General features: G+C 33.3%; 2 protein-coding genes across 2 annotated transcripts; one reads left to right on the forward strand and one right to left on the reverse strand.

Annotated features, from left to right (window-relative positions):
- Positions 1–1,554: 1,554 nt before the first annotated feature.
- LOC128208222 (eukaryotic translation initiation factor 3 subunit K-like) lies at positions 1,555–13,378 on the reverse strand. Its single transcript, XM_052911697.1, has 8 exons — positions 13,292–13,378; positions 10,987–11,085; positions 10,334–10,454; positions 9,232–9,306; positions 8,368–8,434; positions 5,742–5,819; positions 4,427–4,552; positions 1,555–1,913 (listed from the first exon to the last, which is right to left on the reverse strand). Exons 1-8 carry the CDS (start codon positions 13,342–13,344, stop codon positions 1,882–1,884), a joined length of 651 nt encoding a protein of 216 aa, XP_052767657.1. The 5' UTR covers positions 13,345–13,378; the 3' UTR covers positions 1,555–1,881.
- A 153-nt stretch (positions 13,379–13,531) lies between these two features.
- On the forward strand, positions 13,532–17,685 carry LOC128208223 (tetratricopeptide repeat protein 9C-like). Its single transcript, XM_052911698.1, has 3 exons — positions 13,532–13,916; positions 16,239–16,427; positions 16,751–17,685. The coding sequence occupies exons 1-3, from the start codon at positions 13,625–13,627 to the stop codon at positions 16,870–16,872; spliced, it is 603 nt and encodes a 200-aa protein (XP_052767658.1). The 5' UTR covers positions 13,532–13,624; the 3' UTR covers positions 16,873–17,685.
- The last annotated feature ends 702 nt before the right edge of the window (positions 17,686–18,387 follow it).

Raw genomic sequence — 18,387 nt, forward strand, 5'->3', positions numbered from 1 at the left:
CAAACATTATTTACTGTATTGTTGGTAGTTTTGACCATTTGTCCTCAAGTGTACCCTTGACCTTTAATCCAGCGAGTTAAAAACAGTATTAAGATATTCAATAGAAAGAAAACAGTAGGAAGGAATAGTCTTAAGCTGGTGCAAGAAATCAGTTTTGCTTGGCCCAAATTTTGTTTGCTGATCCTTGGTCTTGTGCTTAACAAACTTTCTCTTCATAGTAAACTTTTGCGCCAAACTTCCCAAAAATCCTACCCGAGTCAGGCACATTTATCCACTAGGCTGCAAGTTTGATGATGGCTGATAATTATAATCTGCTTTGACATTTTTGAAAAGCGTACTCCTTGTCAGTTTTTTACCTTGATAGAAGTGGCGTAGTGCTTTATATAGAAGGAATATATTGATTTATTTGATCACCCAATAACACTGGTTTGACATACTTGTGTATACGTAACATTCACAGGCTAGTTTGGCGAAAAACTACATGGTAAATATATTTACAGGACGGGTACACCAATTTTCTAACATTTAATTTTTGAACCTTTAATTTATATTTTTTTTCTGAGAAAAATTATAGGCCATGGCCTACAGGAAGATGCACCCCTGGTTACTTCTGATTTTGACCAAGAAAGTAGACTGGAATGCGAGTCACAAGATTTTAACAAGAACTGGCTGACTTGCAGATGCCAACACTGTTATTCTCAGTCAATCAAGGGGCATAACTTGCAATCATTCAAGCCAGAGTTACATAACCTCCTCCAATAATCCATATTATTGGCGCCGCACTGAAGTGCACGCCTATAATGGAATGGGAATTTATTTTAGTTATTGGTAGGAGCGGTTTTTAATTCAATTGACAGTTGGGTTTTATTGTTATTTTATTATGATTCAGAAAAAGCTTGCTATCAGTAAACAATATTTTCAGTACACAATCCCTATAGCTGAATTTTAGCTATTACAGGAATATTGCCATTTTCCGCTTTTTCTTGCCCAGAGCATTACTTTAAAACTACTTATGGTATTGAAATAAAACTTGGTATATGGATAGGTGGCAATGACAAAAAGTACACAAGCACCCTAATTCTGTCATGTTCATTAATGTACCACACCCCTAAAGAAATCTTCAACTTGAAACTCTTCAATTTCAATGCTTTAGCCTATGTTGTTAAGCAGAATACAACAAATATGAGAATTTCATGGATGCGGTTTGATGCACCATAATATGCTTGTTGGTCTTGACAAGTCCTTGTTTTTCAACATATAACAAATGCATAAACTATTAAACAGCGCCCTTTGATGCTTTGCATCAATGGTCTTTCTTGTTGTTACTGGTAACAGGTGTAGGAAGTTTCATATGAATACATGAAACGTTCTTGCGTTATGGCCAACATTCATACATGCTGACAATGCAGCTACCAACGGCATCAGGACTTTGACAATACCATGACCTTTACCTTGAAAAACAGACGCTGATGAAATAATTCCTAGAATAATCCATGTATTCTATCGTATAAGCAGTTCACTGATAACAGGGTAGGGTATAAATAACAGCAGATGGAGTTTTTCGGGGATTTTAATACTACAATGAAGTAAAATTTTACATAGCTGAATTTACAACATGCCAATGATCTGCATGGAACACATAAAAAATAATAACTTAACTCCATTATTAAAATGTCTGACAAGGGAAAAAATACCTTGTAACAAATATCCTGAACAACACTTTTCGAGAAGTTTTTTTCATAATTTAATATAGCTTTCTTTAAAACAGTTCTTGAATCATTACAAATGCAACCACATTGTTCTTTCCATGCACTTTGAGTCATCTTGCAAAGAGGAAGTGACAATGAAAAATTATTTCACGGTGAACTCTGCAGCACTTGACTATCGATGGGACGCCATAATAGCTGCAACACCTGAAATAAAGGAAAATAATATTCAATTCCTTATATGTTGCACTTGATAATACTGCTTGTCATTAAATAATATAAGATATCAGAAATTGTATAGTTGAGAGTAAAAAAGAATGTATGCTGTATACATGTACATCTCTCATCAGAGAGGTCAAAGGTCTGAGCTCCACCAGGGATATTTTCGCAATGCGTCTAAATTGGGCACTCTCCTACCCAAGGAGAATGTTCAGTTACTTTTATATACCGGTAACATTTACTCGACTATTTGTAAGACAGTTTAATTCATCAATTATAATGAGCCATCCTTCACATCCTTTCATCAATTTTTCTTCTATTAATACCAATGACTGAATATCAACAAAACATCTAAAATTAAATCTAAACTTGTTATATACAATTGATCATAAGTTTCATGAATGTAGATGCAACCCTTTTGAAGGTATGTGTGACATGACATTTTTTACACATTCATACTAGAGTTATAACTTTTGTTATACAATGTGAAACATCAAATAAATTGCTCATGCTCATCATCATTCATATCAAGTTTCATGTTTGTAGGTGCATAATTTTGGAGGTAAGTATGGCTTAAGATTTTTCAGAACAATTTGTTTACTAGTAAAGTTAATGGCCTTAACTATTGTATGACGAAATACAATGTGAACAAGAGCGGTCACAGACAGCTATATCCCCCGCCTCATGGGGGCATTTTTTGTAACAAAAGCCAATCAATGGTAAGGGTAGTTTCTCAGGAACATAAGAAATGCGTAAAATTAAGAAAGGGCAATAACTCTTCCTAAAATGGTCGAATCGCGAAAGCCCGACAATATGTGCTGCGTCACTATATAGTCATCAATCTGTGAAAGTTTGGTAGAAATTGCATGAAAAACTTAAGAGTTGCGAAGAAACCAATTTTAAATGTAAAAAAAAGGGCAATAACTCTTTCAAAAATTGCCGAATCGCAAAAGCCAGACAATATGCGCTGCTTCACTTTATGATCACCAATCTGTGAAAGTTTTATTTCTGTGCAAAATACCATTGTATAAAGTCTCAATGCAATACATCAAGTAGTTGCTGAGATATTATCCTATGTGTGCTAACATGCAAGACCTTAACCAGAATTTCTAAGTCGCATAATAAAGGGGCAAAAATGAGTTATCTTACATGATTAAATAAGAAGGTTAAATGGTTGGGAGCCTGTGTGTAAAGTTTCAATGCAATTCATGATGTACTTGCTGAAGCATTGACTTAAAAGTGGTTACATGCAAAACCTTACCAAAATTTCTATGTTGAATAAAAAAGGGGCCATTATTTGAATTTAATGCAAACTAGAGTTATCTTACTTGGTTATTTAAGTAGGTTGGATGGTTGAGTACCATTTTATAGTCTCAATGCAATTCATCCAGTAGTTGCTGAGATATTAACCTATGTGTGCTTACATGCAAAACCTTAACCAGAATTTCTAAGTCAAATAATAAAGGCCTATTATTTGCATTAAATGCAAACTAGAGTTATCTAACTTGGTAAATTAAGTAGGTTGGATGGTTGAGTACCATTGTATCAAGTCTCAATGCAATACCTCAAGTAGTTGCTGAGATATTAACCTATGTGTGCTTGCACGCAAAACCTTAACCAGAATTTCTAAGTCAAATAATAAAGGCCTATTATTTGCATTAAATGCAAACTAGAGTTATCTCACTTGGTTAATTGAGTAGATTGGATGGTTGAGTACCATTGTATCAAATCTCAATGCAATACCTCAAGTAGTTGCTGAGATATTAACCTATGTGTGCTTGCAGGCAAAACCTTAACCAGAATTTCTAAGTCAAATAATAAAGGCCTATTATTGGCATTAAATGCAAAGTAGAGTTATCAAACTTGGTTAATTAAGTAAGTTGGATGGTTGAGTACCATTGTATAAAGTCTCAATGCAATACCTCAAGTAGTTGCTGAGATATTAACCTATGTGTGCTTGCACGCAAAACCTTAACCAAGGGGTGACGCCGACGCTTGGGTGAGTAGTATAGCTCTCCTTATTCTTTGAATAGTCGAGCTAAAAATGGTCGAATCGGGAAAGCCCGACAATATGCACTGCTTCACTTTATGATCATCAATCTGTGAAAGTTTGGTAGAAATCGCATGAGAAATGTAAGAGGTGATGCAAAGAAATTGAATGTGGGATTGACGAACGGACGGATGCACATACGCACAGGCGCATGGAATCACGCCTACCATTACTATATCCCCTCGCCTATTCAAGGCGGGGGATAAATTAATGGCAGGTGCACAACTGCTCATGCTTACTCACATTCTAATAAAAGTTTTATGAATTTAGGTACAGGACTTTGAGAGGTACCACAAGTACAGGGATGCAATGTGATGACTAAACTTCTATAATTACTGGGTATACTGTATATAGATATGATTACACAAAATAAATTTTCTTTATCCATCACAATCCATCATAAAACCTATAATTTTATTTAGATATCATTACACAACATTATTTTTCTTACTATCAAATGTGATTTTCTCTGTGATATTTTTAGTTTTGATGTTATCCTCCTGGTTAGAGATAAACACGTTGAAGTCAGAGCCAAGATGCCAGCCATACTTGTTAATCCACTGTTTCACCTGGGAATCTGCAATTATAGAGATGTGTTCAACATGGGCAAACATACTCTCAGTGTGGCCATTACTGACACATACACAAAAAACATAACTAAAATTATTTTCTTAATGTGTCTTTAAAACACAATCTTTATTGATCATGAGCATTATATAGAGTATAAAACATGACTTGTCATTCAATATTAAGAACATTATAAACAAGTTTAGTAAAGTTTGAATGACCAAGAACGTATTTTAATTTATAGTGCTCAATACACAAAATGTTACAACATAACACAAACTTTATTAAGCTTTCCACAATGATATATCAAAAAAAAAAAAATGACATTATTTCACGACTGTGACATTTTTTTTATGAATGATACAAATTATATATATTATTTTAAACAGATTGAATATTTTCTTTGGTCTCTGTACAAGGAAAGAACATAGAGTAAGGCATATAGATCACTCAATTCTGAAAAAAAAAAATATTTCTAAACTACCGACACTTTTCTCAAGAATGTCATAATACAGAAGTCATTTACAGATTTGCTCCTTTAAAGTCTTTATGCTAATTTCTAGGGATGCAAACGAATGGCAAAATTGATATTCGAAAATGCAATAATTCTTTTGATCGAATATTCGATGAACAAAATGATTATTTTAGAAGTTGTAGTAAACTAGTATTATTCGCTTCAATAATAACTGGGGCCTTTTTACTCTTCTTTGTCGTAGCCAGTACACATGACAGACCCTGATTTTCCCCAAAATTAGCCTCTGAAATTTTCAGAAAAATCCAAACAAAAAACAAAATATTTTGACCAAACAAAACACAAAATCAACTAATTTCAATTCCATTGCATTCATATTTGTAAACAAATGGCAAATTAGATTGACAAAGATCATAAATTCGCAGTTTAATGGCGTTATGAACCAATGGAGGGTTGATCTGCTGGATGAGCAGCCTCGTTCGTCCATTAATAAATATAACTATGGAAAACCAAACCAGCTTGCGAACTAGTACAATAATAAAATAAAAACAAACATAGATTTTGACTCATCTATTGTACAAAAATACAGGAAATATATCCTTTAACGCTATACTATACAGTTACATTTCAAAGCATAAACGTTATAACTAGCCCATGTCACCAAAGAGTTGCTCATTTACGCTTTAAACTGTCCACACAAAACAAGAGAACAAAGTAACAAGCTTACCAGGTACGCCGCCAAGCAGCTGTGTGAGGTGTTCTAACGGTATGGTCTGGTATGTCGCCCCCACCACATGGCACACAACTGGAACATACAGACACAATTACCATAACGTAGGGATATAACTTAGCACTCGCCCACTCGGCAATGTCAACCTATTTCTGATCTGGGCGATTGAAATTCAAAAGTTCACCCGAGTGGCGAATCCGATTTTTTCGTAGGGGTCCGAATAATATGATAATTGCGATAGCCAATCACGCATCAGAAAAATCCAATATGGCCGCGCCCATGTAGACTTACATGGAAATTTCTTGACGGTGTTGCGAAGTATGCAAGGCCCAAAAACAAAAGCATTTTGAAGAATATAAACAAATAAAAGGCCAGTGCTTAAATACTCCCTTAAATTGGCATACTACCGCCCATGGCCGCCCAATACCGATCATGGTTTGGTTCGTTTTGAGTGCGTCTGCCTGTTTTGCAAAATATTTTTGTAATTACTGTGAGTTGTATAAACTTGACAGTAATTAAAACATGAAACTAGTGATACACCTAAAAGGTCCCTTGCTATTCCAAAGGTTAAATAAAGCCTTTTGAAAATTATGAGGCAGCAAACATATGGAGAACCTTAACAAAGCTGCATATGAAAAGTTATGTGTAATGTTTTGAACCTGTCATTCCCTTGTAATAAACAATGGGTGAGTCAGTGATTTTAATTTGATGTAAATAAAATGTGTTAACAAAATGTTGGGCTTGTGGGTTTGTTGCTGGGCTCGTTAATTTAAAAAGCTACGAGCCCAGCTGGCTAGTGGTCCGGAAAAGTTAAGTTATATCCCTGATAACAAGGAAACATTTAAACATTTGATTCTTATTGCTGGTGTGTTTATGGTGCATGAAGTCTTGGTTACAAACTAGCAAATCTATGACGATATTTCAGCTTAATCTCAAGCATATAGGGATAGATCCTTATTTTTGTGCATACATTTATATCATATTATAATGAATGCACGGTGTTAGCTTCATTATAATTACAAAGTGAGGCCAGACATATATTCTTAAGCATTGTTTTACAATATCATTTCAAATCAATCATTATTCTTTGAGTTTTGTTTGAAAGAAAATACATTTCATGCATGTTAAATGTTTAACAGTGGGAAAAATGTCATGATGCGATTTCTTATTAAACAAAATAAGGTCTTGTTAATAAACACCACACAGTTTTACTTGTATTATGTCTTTGTGTATACCTAAATCATTGAAGCATGTATTTTACAAAATAGGTATATGTATTAAGAAAATTGTGGATACTTTGCAGGAAATCAAAAAGTGGTACTACATGTTTTCATATAATAATGATAATAACATAATAGCATTAAATCTTTTCATATCATAATTACATGACATGCTATGGTTCCATGTAACTATTATAGAATTATGTGTTGCATCATATGTTTCCATGTAACTTTAACATGCTATGGTTCCATGTAACTATTGTAGAATTATGTGTTGCATCATATGTTTCCATGTAACTTTAACATGCTATGGTTCCATGTAACTATTATAGAATTATGTGTTGCATCATATGTTTCCATGTAACTTTAACATGCTATGGTTCCATGTAACTATTATAGAATTATGTGTTGCATCATATGTTTCCATGTAACTTTAACATGCTATGGTTCCATGTAACTATTATAGAATTATGTGTTGCATCATATGTTTCCATGTAACTTTAACATGCTATGGTTCCATGTAACTATTATAGAATTATGTGTTGCATCATATGTTTCCATGTAATTTTAACATGCTATGGTTCCATGTAATTATTATAGAATTATTTGTTGCATCATATGTTTCCATGTAACTTTAACATGCTATGGTTCCATTTAACATGCTATGGTTCCATGTAATTTTTATAGAATTATGTGTGACATCATATATTACAATGTACCTATGACATGCTTAGTGTCCATGCAATTATGATATAATGATACATTCGGCATCACATATTTTCATGTTAATATGACATCATATATTTCCAAGTAATTATGATATGAATTTTATAGGAGTGCCACCACATGGTTCAATGTAGTTATATCTTTGACATGTGGCACCACAATTGAACATGAAATTTTGATGACAGTGTGGTATCACATGTTTCCATGTTATTGTGCTATGATTCTATGTAAAGCATCACAAATATTTCGGCTCAATGTCAAAAGCCTTGATTTAGAATGCAAAATACCATAACACTCAGATTAAACTGAATAATATTTATATCATTAACTGATTGTTCATCACACAAGTGGCAGTATAGGTTAGGCTCTGTGATTCCATTCAGTATATTGGTCAGTTATCTTTACAGTGCAATCAAAACCCTCAGACTCTAGTCTCAAAAACTTCAACTTTAATCTAAGTTTAATATTGAATAAGACCTCAGGGGCAGTTAACAAGGTAAGTATTATCCTTATCCTTAGATATGCCTCAGTGATTACATTAAGATGACAGGCCAGTTGTCTTAACAGTCAAATCAAACCACTTTGATCCTACTCTTTAACTTAAGTTAGATCTAAGTTTGATATTAAATCTGGTCCAGGCAAACATTTTTATGTGAAAGATATAGTCCTTCACTTACACTTTCTGATGGAGTCTTCAAAGCCCTCTACATTTTCTGTGAGGCCTGGTTCTTTTTGTAGGGTTATCTGAAATAAGGCATACAATAGTTGCAAAAGTGTCAAGTACATGTTTATAAACAAAATCACCACAAGCCAAAGCCATCTAAACTAAAGTTGTTCTCAGTCAATCAAGGGCATCGAAATCCATATGACCTACCAGCAAAGTCCGGTAGGATGAGTGGGTCTGGTAAAACAAGTTGGATAGTTGGGAGCACATATCTTAAGTTTCAATGCAATACATGATGAATTTGCTGAGACAATGGCTTTCAAAGCCTTAATGAAGGTGTTCATTATAAGCCAATTATGGACTTTTCTGCTTCGTGGATAGTCATTCTTATACATGAAGGGAAATAGTGTACAATTTCTTTGAAAACAGATCAAGTACAAAATAAATACAGATAGGATCTTAATAATTCATTTGTTAAGACTTTTTGCAAAGTTCTCAAGGGAAATATTGGATGTCATCATTAGCCTAGTCAGCTGCATCCAATTATATCAAACTCAATTAGTTATTTACATGTTCTCTTTTGGCTAGTTTGAATATTAAAGCAATTTGTTTGGTCAACAGTCATTACTGGATAAATATTGACCATCAATAAATATTTGGGCTAATTTTAACCGAAAAAAAAAGCAAGCTTAATGAAAACAAGAACTAGTAACAAATTCTTGGCACTCAACAACTTGTGAGGTATGCCTGGCATACATAGAGTACAATGACTAGTAATGCATGTCTGACCTACAATGACTAATGTATGCCTAGCCTAGAATATTACTAGTTAATAATTCAGACTGACCAAGCCTTGATATTAAACATGCAAGATTACCCAGAATTCCTGGAACTGACAAGTCTCCAGCATATCAGCAAGGCAAATCACACCCTTCACAGGCTCCTCTGTTTGCTAAGCATAAAGTTAAGGTGATCAAAATTTACACATTAACAAGCATGCAAACTCTGCACTGGCGCAAAGATTTTTGCCAGGCTATCTTGAAATCTCAAATTTTAGAGGCAAAGCCTGTTACAATCCAAATACGCCAAGAAATATGTCTAGTGTAGCTTAGAAACTTGGGCCTGTTCATCTGAAAAGTTTTGATGTCTGTCATTTTAACTTCAATATAGAATCAAAACTAACCTTCAAAATGTTGATTTTTCCCCTTTAAGATGATTTAAGGCACTTCTGGTCCTTTTTGTTTACTATGATTATGAAGCAAACTGTAACAGCATATCAGACTTACACAGACTTCTCATGGCCTCACAAAATGTACACCAGAAGAAGATTTTACACAGAAAATTGTCAGCTGTCTTAATTAACAATCAGACTTGAACATTTAATTATAAAGGAACACAACCAGGAGTACTTTCTCATAGCCTTTCAACTTGAACATGTTCATGTAGTCAAGTGTATAAATCTTTGATAAGTAGTCCACAGGCTATCCTTTGACTAGTTTGAATATTTAAATTATTGGACTGGTTAACAGTATTTATTGGATATTGACCATTTAATTAATGTTTTGGCTAATTCTGACCAAACCAAAGAGTTATCCAGTTTAAAACATTCAGCTGCAGTCGTTTCAAAGAAAATAAGAAAAGAAATTCATATCAGCTCATAGTTGTCCAGGGTTCTCAATAAGTTTCTGCTGAACCGTCTCAAATGGTAAAGTAACCGACCAGCTTCTACTTATTCTACTGAAAATTCATTTAGTTTTCCAAATTTGAACCGGCCCTATTGCCATTTGAACTGTCCATTTTGGCCGGCAGGCAGGTTTTATTGAGAACACTGGTTGTCATGGTCTTAAGTGACTGAGCAACCCCTTCATGCGGGCATTTCGGAGATACCCCATAGATTAAGCTAATTGAGCTATAACTGTTTTGTATAAAATAATCCTCCATTGAATGTAGTTTATGGTCACTACAAGGTGAAAGGATACCCTCACTGTGTCGATGAGACATTTACACAGCATGAAGTCTGTATGGGGAAGGTTGGTGAGAGCTTTTAGCAGAATCTGTGCGGTAACGTTGGTCTGGTAGTATCCGGGGTTAAACTGGTATCTGACAAGAGTATATAGCAATCTCAATTCAATTTTCAACCAATATTAATAAATCTATTTTTTTTTTAAATAAATCTTAATTCGAGATGTTATGTTGAGTTTCTATTACAACTACCATGATTGTTTTATCTTTCAGCAGCAGCAGTATAATCCATTTATATGTGCACATATATAAAGTTTTTTTACCATATAAAAAATAATGCAATGCAAACAAGACCTGAAATAGATTGTGTCTGCTTTCTTTCATGCAATTCATTACCTTTTTAATAGATAAATATGATATTTATGATGTGATATTTCAACAGTGTCCAATTTAAGTTCTTATTTTAAAACGCATGAAAAGCCTACCAACTTTGTCATTTTGTTAATCAAAATTTCTTTTCAATCTTCCATAAGTACCACTTAAGGCAGTACTCTCAGTTCAGGCCATATACTTGTTTATAATTACAAATAAATTATTACAGTCAGTTGAATAATACCTCTTGAATGTACTAAATAGAATGAAGTACACAAAGAAGTCAAGATGAACTCACAACTTGAGCACTCCAAGGTTTGCCTCCAGATCATATGTGTTTTCTTGGATCTGCATGTCCACATATCGCTCCAATGTCCCCAAATTCTCCGGGTTATACCTTTAAAATATTTATTTCTATAAAAATAAATTCAGTAATATTTACCGGTATTAATGAATGATGTACTAACATAGTCCATATAAACAGCCGCTTCAGAGTCTTTGACGATTTTTTATTTGGCGACTCTACGCGTCCATATCCCACTTGTTGTTTTCCTAGCCAAGAATGACAGATCCCAGCGCTAAGTATATTGAGCGGAAAGATAACGGGCACCTGTTAGATGGTGCTAAAAATAGTGCTAAAATGGCGATGCTTTGTTGACAGAAGTCGATCATAATTAGTGTTTCATGAAACACTCAAGTGTAATAAGAGAAAGGAATTGGCTAAAAAAAAATGTGTAACTTTGTGTTTTTATTTAATAATGAAGTGCTAAGTTCCGTGGAGTTACAGTTGAAGAATATATTTTACATTGGTATGGATCTGTTGACTTGTGGCGTTTAGGGAAAAAATGAATATCCAAATGTTAAAAAAGTTCCATAAACGCGCATTATTGTGGCTTACTCCAACTTAATGGCCGTCAAAGAGTCTTTTGACAATTTTTTTTACTATGGCAGACTCGAGACATCCACCATACCAGTAAAAAGTAGCGAACAGTCCTTGCACAGAGAATCCTCTCTGAGAATTATCTCTGTTATAAATTCAAATTTCTATGAAAATATTGTTGGCTACTATTAAACACATATTTATTTATTTCATTATGCCAAAAAAACGTGTTCAGGTATTATTAAACAGTAACATGTGTCAACTGTTTATCAAGTATCCTGATATCTGTAAATCTGGGACAAATCTGACAGGTTGTGTACATGTATTAAACGGTTTTCGTGACCAAGAATGTATTTATGTGAAAATAACGACTCTATTGACAAATTCAATTCAGTTTAGATCACTGTCAGGTATATATTGAACAATTTTGTCATTATTTTTTAAAATCGATTCATAATATTACTATATATTATTTCACCCAGTGTTAAATGGTAGAGAGTTGTAGCGTTACAGGGATACATAAGAAATGTCAAAATAATAAAAAAGTATCCCTGATCGCTCATTTTTGTAGCTATTTTGTGGCTAGCACCAACAATGAATAACAACATCGCTACAGAGAGATGCAAATGCTTTTATGTTCTTGTCAGGGTTTTTTCAGTTGAACAGATCGAATCACATGGGTTGTCACAAGAAAAGCTTGGCATCTTCTGGCTTAGTTGAATAGCAACATGCCATGCGTAATGGTAGTCCAAATAATTGTACGTTGATGGATTTTTTTTACGATTTTTGATATGGCAAATCCTTCACGTACAAATTTTGTACCAAAAGTGGGTAGTTATTCTGATCGGGATTCAAGGTTAAAGCATTGTGCGTCTATAAAATATCATAAAAACAAGAACTATTACCAGATAATGTTATTTTATAGTAGTTCCATACACAAAAAATAAATATCCAACAAATAATTATGAGTTTGATGGGTTTTTCTTCCTTTCATTCTGTCAAAACATAACGATATATTAATGAAGGGCAACTGCAAGGCTGTAGTTCACAGTTTTACAACAATCGGAACACTTCGGCCATGACCAGTTGTTTCGATTGTATTTACGAGGTCTATCTCAAAGCTTGTCGGATGTGGTCAAGTTATAACGATTGGGTCGAGTTGTTCCCCTTGGCATAATTGTTGTCTTTTTCAGTCAAGTTTTGATTTATTGGAAGGATAAATCATGTGTTTTAATGCATTTAATGCTTGTTTTCTGCAAAATAGCTTTGCACTTACATGGTAAAATATGAATATAAACCTTTACTATCCATTTCAAACATAAAATACTTCACTAAATACAATTTCAATATTTTTTTCACCTCCCCCGGTTTTAGCACAAACGTATGTAGACGTTAGGGGTTGGAAGAATTATTTTAGTCTAGCGTAATGGTGCATAGCGAGAAGGAAATCAGAGCTATGGTCCCTTTGGAGTGAATTTATTTAATCAATTATTAAATTTTATTCAATTATAAATAAATGAACAATAACTTACACATACAATATATTGAACAAGTGTCTAAAAATATCAAAGACCATAAACAACAACAAAAAACATTGCCAGTCAGTGCCATATGATGTCATAAACAAATTTCAATTTGTACAGAAAATATTTAAGAAGAAAAATATTCGACAATTCTAAACACATATTTCATTAATATTAAACACAGACAACTCCAGTTTTACCTGTCTATACCCTTTAAAAGGGTTGCAACTGTTGCCCTCATTGCATCTGCCATTTTGACAACAAAACACGTGCGGAAGTAGAATGGTTTACGGCACCGGTCGAATGTCGCGAATAAGATTTAATGCATTTCTTCTATAATTTTTAATGATTTTCTACATATAAAACAATTTGAGATTAATTAAGTCTTAATTGATGCATTAAGCTGTGTAATATAAAAATTGATTCCGAAACGAAATATTTGCTTTATTTTACGACTGTCGCAGTTCGACTGAACATGTTTTCCAGGAAACAAACATAAAATATTGTGTTTTGGGTAATAATTTCATATAGAAATGGCATCTAAAGTCTCTTTGCATAAGACTGATACAGAAAAGGTTGCACTTGCAATACAGTTTAAAACCGAAGGCAATGAGAGTCATAAAAAGCAAGATTTTAAGGTGGCAATTGGCAAGTACCACAGAGCATTGCTGCAGCTGAAAGGCATTGGCAGTGCAAAAAGTGCTGGATTGGGAGCTTTCATGTCGGATGAAGATATGGAAACAATGGGATATTCAGAGACAATCAGTGAAACCATGAAACAAGATGTTACCAAACTAACAGCTGATTGCTATAACAATTTGTCAGGTACAGTAGTGTTCGAGGCTACCAGACAAATCGGCCCCTTACCAAATCGGCCCCTAGCTCAAACGGTTACCTTTTCGGCCCCTTACCAAATCGTCCCCATCCCGTAGACGTTTCGGCCCCTGATTACCGAGACGTTTCGGCCCTTATTTTTATTTTATTTTTTATATCTAAATTTATTGTTTAAGTAAAAAACATGTAATTTCATTTTATTTTTTTTAATAGACAAAGCTTTATACATGCATACAAAGGTATAGATAAAAATAGATTTAAAGAAAATATCTATACACTTGAAAACATATTTTTATTTTATTTCTAAATATAAGTAAAAAACATGTAATTTCATTTTTTTTATTTTAAGAGACAAAGCTATATATATACATGCATACAAAGATATAGATCAAAATAGATTTAAAGAAAATATCTGTACACTTGAAAACATGTAAAGATTTATTCACGAGATATTTTATAAGACGAAATAGAGTTGAAGAAGAAATGTTTAAACTTTATTTATTTTTTAAATAATCTTTATATATTATACATAACTATGTTGCTAATATTATGTATAATGACATGTCCATTGTCTAACATCAGTCTTGACCAAACACCTATCGCCCGCCGTAGATGGCACCAACATTTTTCAGGAACTCCTCGCAGGTGACCTTATGCGAATCGTATGAGTCCCACTCATCCATGATCCTGGCGTTGATGTCCCTGTAACGCTCTCGATATAAGTTATAAATTTTATAAAATTCAGTTATTTATATTCAAATCAGGTATATATAAGGATGAAAAAAAAAAACTATTATTAATCTTATATTGAATACGTATGCAAAACCATACTGGCTTAAACGGTGATTTTAGACAGACGGTCTTATGGCGAATTGTCACATTCCACAGAGGTATCAGGCGTTGAAATTGTGACACTTTGTGTTTACAAGCTTATAAATACGTCTACAAGGTTTGTTCCGACTTTCCCAACCGCTAATTCTCACACTTTAAGATTAATACCAATTATCTCTTCGCACCTCAAACAGAATATTATTTCACTTTTTTTATTACGTATGTATTGTTTTACTCTTTTTAAAATGCATTTGAACTAGCAAGTTGTATCTTGTTTGCAATTCATATCTATAAAACAAACATTATTTCCTAATTATGTTTAGATAAAACACTAATTGTCAAAAATAATAATTAATAATTATTCTGGAGCAATAGTATACCACATAGATAACAAATTAATGGTTAAAATGTAAAAGGCATTTTTAAAAAAACGCAACACGTTTAAAACAAATGGTACCCACTTTTAGAAACGATTTAAAAGATATACTTACGTTGTTTATATTACTCAAATCTTCTTCAATCAACTCTAAATAACATTAACAAATTAAAGACAATTATTCATTCACACGTCTTTGAATGTCTTTTTCACACCCACAACACTAACAGTTTGCCTTGCAAAAAAGAACGCATGGTTCAAAGACAAATTTTCTTTGAAGTCTTTAATGATCAATTAATAATTAACAGTTATAACAAATAAAATTTCTTAGATTTTCTAACATTTTATATTAAAAATCAGGGTTAATAATTATTTAGATTTTAATTATATTTTTATATCAGTCATATCAATGTTTTTCATGCACATCTGTCTACTTTTAAATTTAAAGATTTTATATACAACTTATTAACAGATCTCATTGACATTTATAAGACGACCTACAATGTTTTTTTTATAAAAAATAAAATAAAATTAAGGGGCCGAAATGTCTCTATTGAAAATCACTAAGGGGCCGAAACGTCTCGAGTCATTTTAATTAAGGGGACGAAATGGCAGGGCCGAAACGTCTTAGGGGCCGATTTGGTAGTAGGCCGATTTGGTAAGGGGCCGATTTGTCTTGCTCCCGTGTTCGAGATGTCTTGTCTAAATAATCAGATTCTTTTAATCCCGATAATGTGGAAGTTTCTCAGAATCCCAATGAGTCATAAGAAAAATCCAAAGTGACATTCATCAGACCCCTGGTCAACTAATTGAAATTTGGTCAATAAATAGATCATTTAATCTTAAAGGCACTATCAGTCTGTATTGGTAGGCAGTACAAAGTCCCTGCCATTAATACCATGGTGGAAGTAGCAGGTTCCAACACTACCGGTGTCCCCAGATCCTGGGCCATAAAGGAACTCAATATTTTTGGGCAGAATGTTTAGTAAAAATTAAAATTGCATGCTAATTGTAAATGCATGCTAACTGTAAAAGTGCAGTCCCTGATATTGTTAAATGATAATGTCATATTGCATTAATATGATACTGACATTCTTGTATTTCAGCTTGTTTACTTAAGCAACCAAATCCAAACTATACAAAGATTCTGGAATATTGTGATAAAGTCATTGAACTTGAACCCCAAAATGCCAAGGCACATTACAGGAAAGGACTGTCCTATCTTAGCCTAGATAAATATGAACAAGGGCTTGATTCCTTCCAGATGGCATCAAGTCTTGACAGTTCATTTCAAGGTATGTGGATTGTAGTCTGTAATTCCCCTTTTTCAAATTCTTAGGCTCATCTGGTGCATTTAGTAAGAAACATATAATTTATTAAGTAAATTTATGTAATCAGTTTTATTTAACAAACTTGATTTTTCCTCAAAAACGATTTAGACAAAACAGAAAATAAAACACTGTCAAAAGTGAAACATTCTTTGTCAATATCACATGATTTAATTGGACCAGTGCTCGGTATATCAAATATGATTTGTAAATGAAACTCCAAATTCCTCAGACAGCATACATGTACTTTATGATACATTGTGTATATGATTTTCTATCTAACATTGCAGCTTCAAAATACATCCAGCAGTGTAAGGAGGGAATAAAGAAGCAAGATAAACAGCTTCGTGATGCTTACAAGGGAATGTTTGATAGACAAAAATCCGGAAATGAGACGCAGGAACATGGATGATAAAGGGTTCCCTGGTACTAGAGACAATATGATGTTGTATTGAAGTAACAGATAGAACCTTTAAAATGACCTCAACTGTGCAGTGATTACAATTTGGAACTCTGAAGTTTCATGTGTCTCTTCTGAGCTCTACTGGCCAGTGTTTTGACGCATCTGTTTACAATTTAATTCTTGCTCACTTATATATTTGATGTAAAAAACATGAAAATCTGATTATTTCTAAATGAATATCTAGAATTTTTCAAATTTCTTTTCAAAGATTATAATGTCAAAAGCCCATAAGCTTTAGGAGTAACGTATAGAAGTTGTGTTTTTGTTATCGAAATTACCCAATTTAAAATGATGCTTCGTTGATACCTGACATTGCATTATGCGAATGTATTGTACATCTATATGTATAGATGCATCTGATGGTATGATCTACTTTTATTTTGTAATAAAAAATAGTCTGAATTAGTTAGTCGAATCAATTAAATGACATCTGTTTAAAATATTTAGACTTGAGTCTTTTGTGTCATTAAATTATGTTTACACTATTATTTGACTTTTTTGTACAATAATGTCATTATATGATATATATTAAATTAATGTAATTCAACTACAGACAGTCCTTTCCTCACATAACTTCAGAAGTTGCTCATTTCCGCAAAGGGTTTTATTGTCTGTAAGGCCAGTGATTGCCAAATCGTATTGATTTGTTGAACTCGAAGCGGAACTTTGTGTTTTATGCATTGCTACTGTTAATACTAAATAATTACAAAATATTTACAGTCATGAAAGGTTATTTCGTTAATAAAACTCAAGTCAAACATTCTCACATTCGTTTGTTTTTCTCTGTATAAAAGAAAGAAAACAAATTCCATAAAAGTTCATCTATATTTTGTTCTGCTATTAATTTACCTGAATTTGTTACCTGAACAAATATATGTTAGTTCTATCAATATAATATAAAATGCCTATTATGTATTGAAATGAAACTTGCATGCATGAAGTCTATAATCAAATAATCAATGTGTAAGGACTATGCTGGATGAACCATGCCTCTCATGTGCCTTTTAACTCATCTGCTTATCAAAGAAAACAAGTGTAGGTATTGCCATAGCCTTGGCATCATCATCATAACAAAACTGAATGACTCTCAGATAATAAAATCGAGTCTGTAATCTTGATAAATATTTAAACCCCTGCTACAGAGTGGGGAGGGGATTATAGGAATGCCCTTTTCCGTCTGTCAGTCTGTCCGTCCGTCTTTCTGTCCGTAACATTTCGTGTCCGGGCTATAACTTACTTATGCGTTGATGGATTATCATATAACTTGGTATAAATGTTTTCCACATTGAGACGATGTGCAGTGACATTGACCCGGGTCCATACCTCAAAGGTCAAGGTCACACAAGATATATAAAGGTCAGAGTACACATGATTGTATCTGCGCTTTAACTTATGTATTGATGGATTACCATATAACATGGTACAAATGTTGTCCACATTAAGACAATGTGCAGTGACCTTGAC

Source organism: Mya arenaria, chromosome 11, assembly GCF_026914265.1.
Source record: "Mya arenaria isolate MELC-2E11 chromosome 11, ASM2691426v1".
In the NCBI taxonomy this organism is placed as follows: domain Eukaryota; kingdom Metazoa; phylum Mollusca; class Bivalvia; order Myida; family Myidae; genus Mya; species Mya arenaria.

Excerpts from the sequence above, each read along its gene's own strand:
- LOC128208222 (XM_052911697.1), bottom strand. The coding sequence starts at position 13,344 with ATGGCAGATGCAATGAGGGCAACAGTTGCAACCCTTTTAAAGGGTATA. Across the intron at positions 10,455-10,986 it reads AACCTTGGAGTGCTCAAGTT|ATACCAGTTTAACCCCGGAT; the intron begins GTGAGTTCATCT and ends TACTCTTGTCAG. Across the intron at positions 1,914-4,426 it reads AGAGAAAATCACATTTGATA|GTGTTGCAGCTATTATGGCG; the intron begins GTAAGAAAAATA and ends CCTTTATTTCAG.
- LOC128208223 (XM_052911698.1), top strand. The coding sequence starts at position 13,625 with ATGGCATCTAAAGTCTCTTTGCATAAGACTGATACAGAAAAGGTTGCA. Across the intron at positions 13,917-16,238 it reads TTGCTATAACAATTTGTCAG|CTTGTTTACTTAAGCAACCA; the intron begins GTACAGTAGTGT and ends CTTGTATTTCAG. Across the intron at positions 16,428-16,750 it reads TCTTGACAGTTCATTTCAAG|CTTCAAAATACATCCAGCAG; the intron begins GTATGTGGATTG and ends CTAACATTGCAG.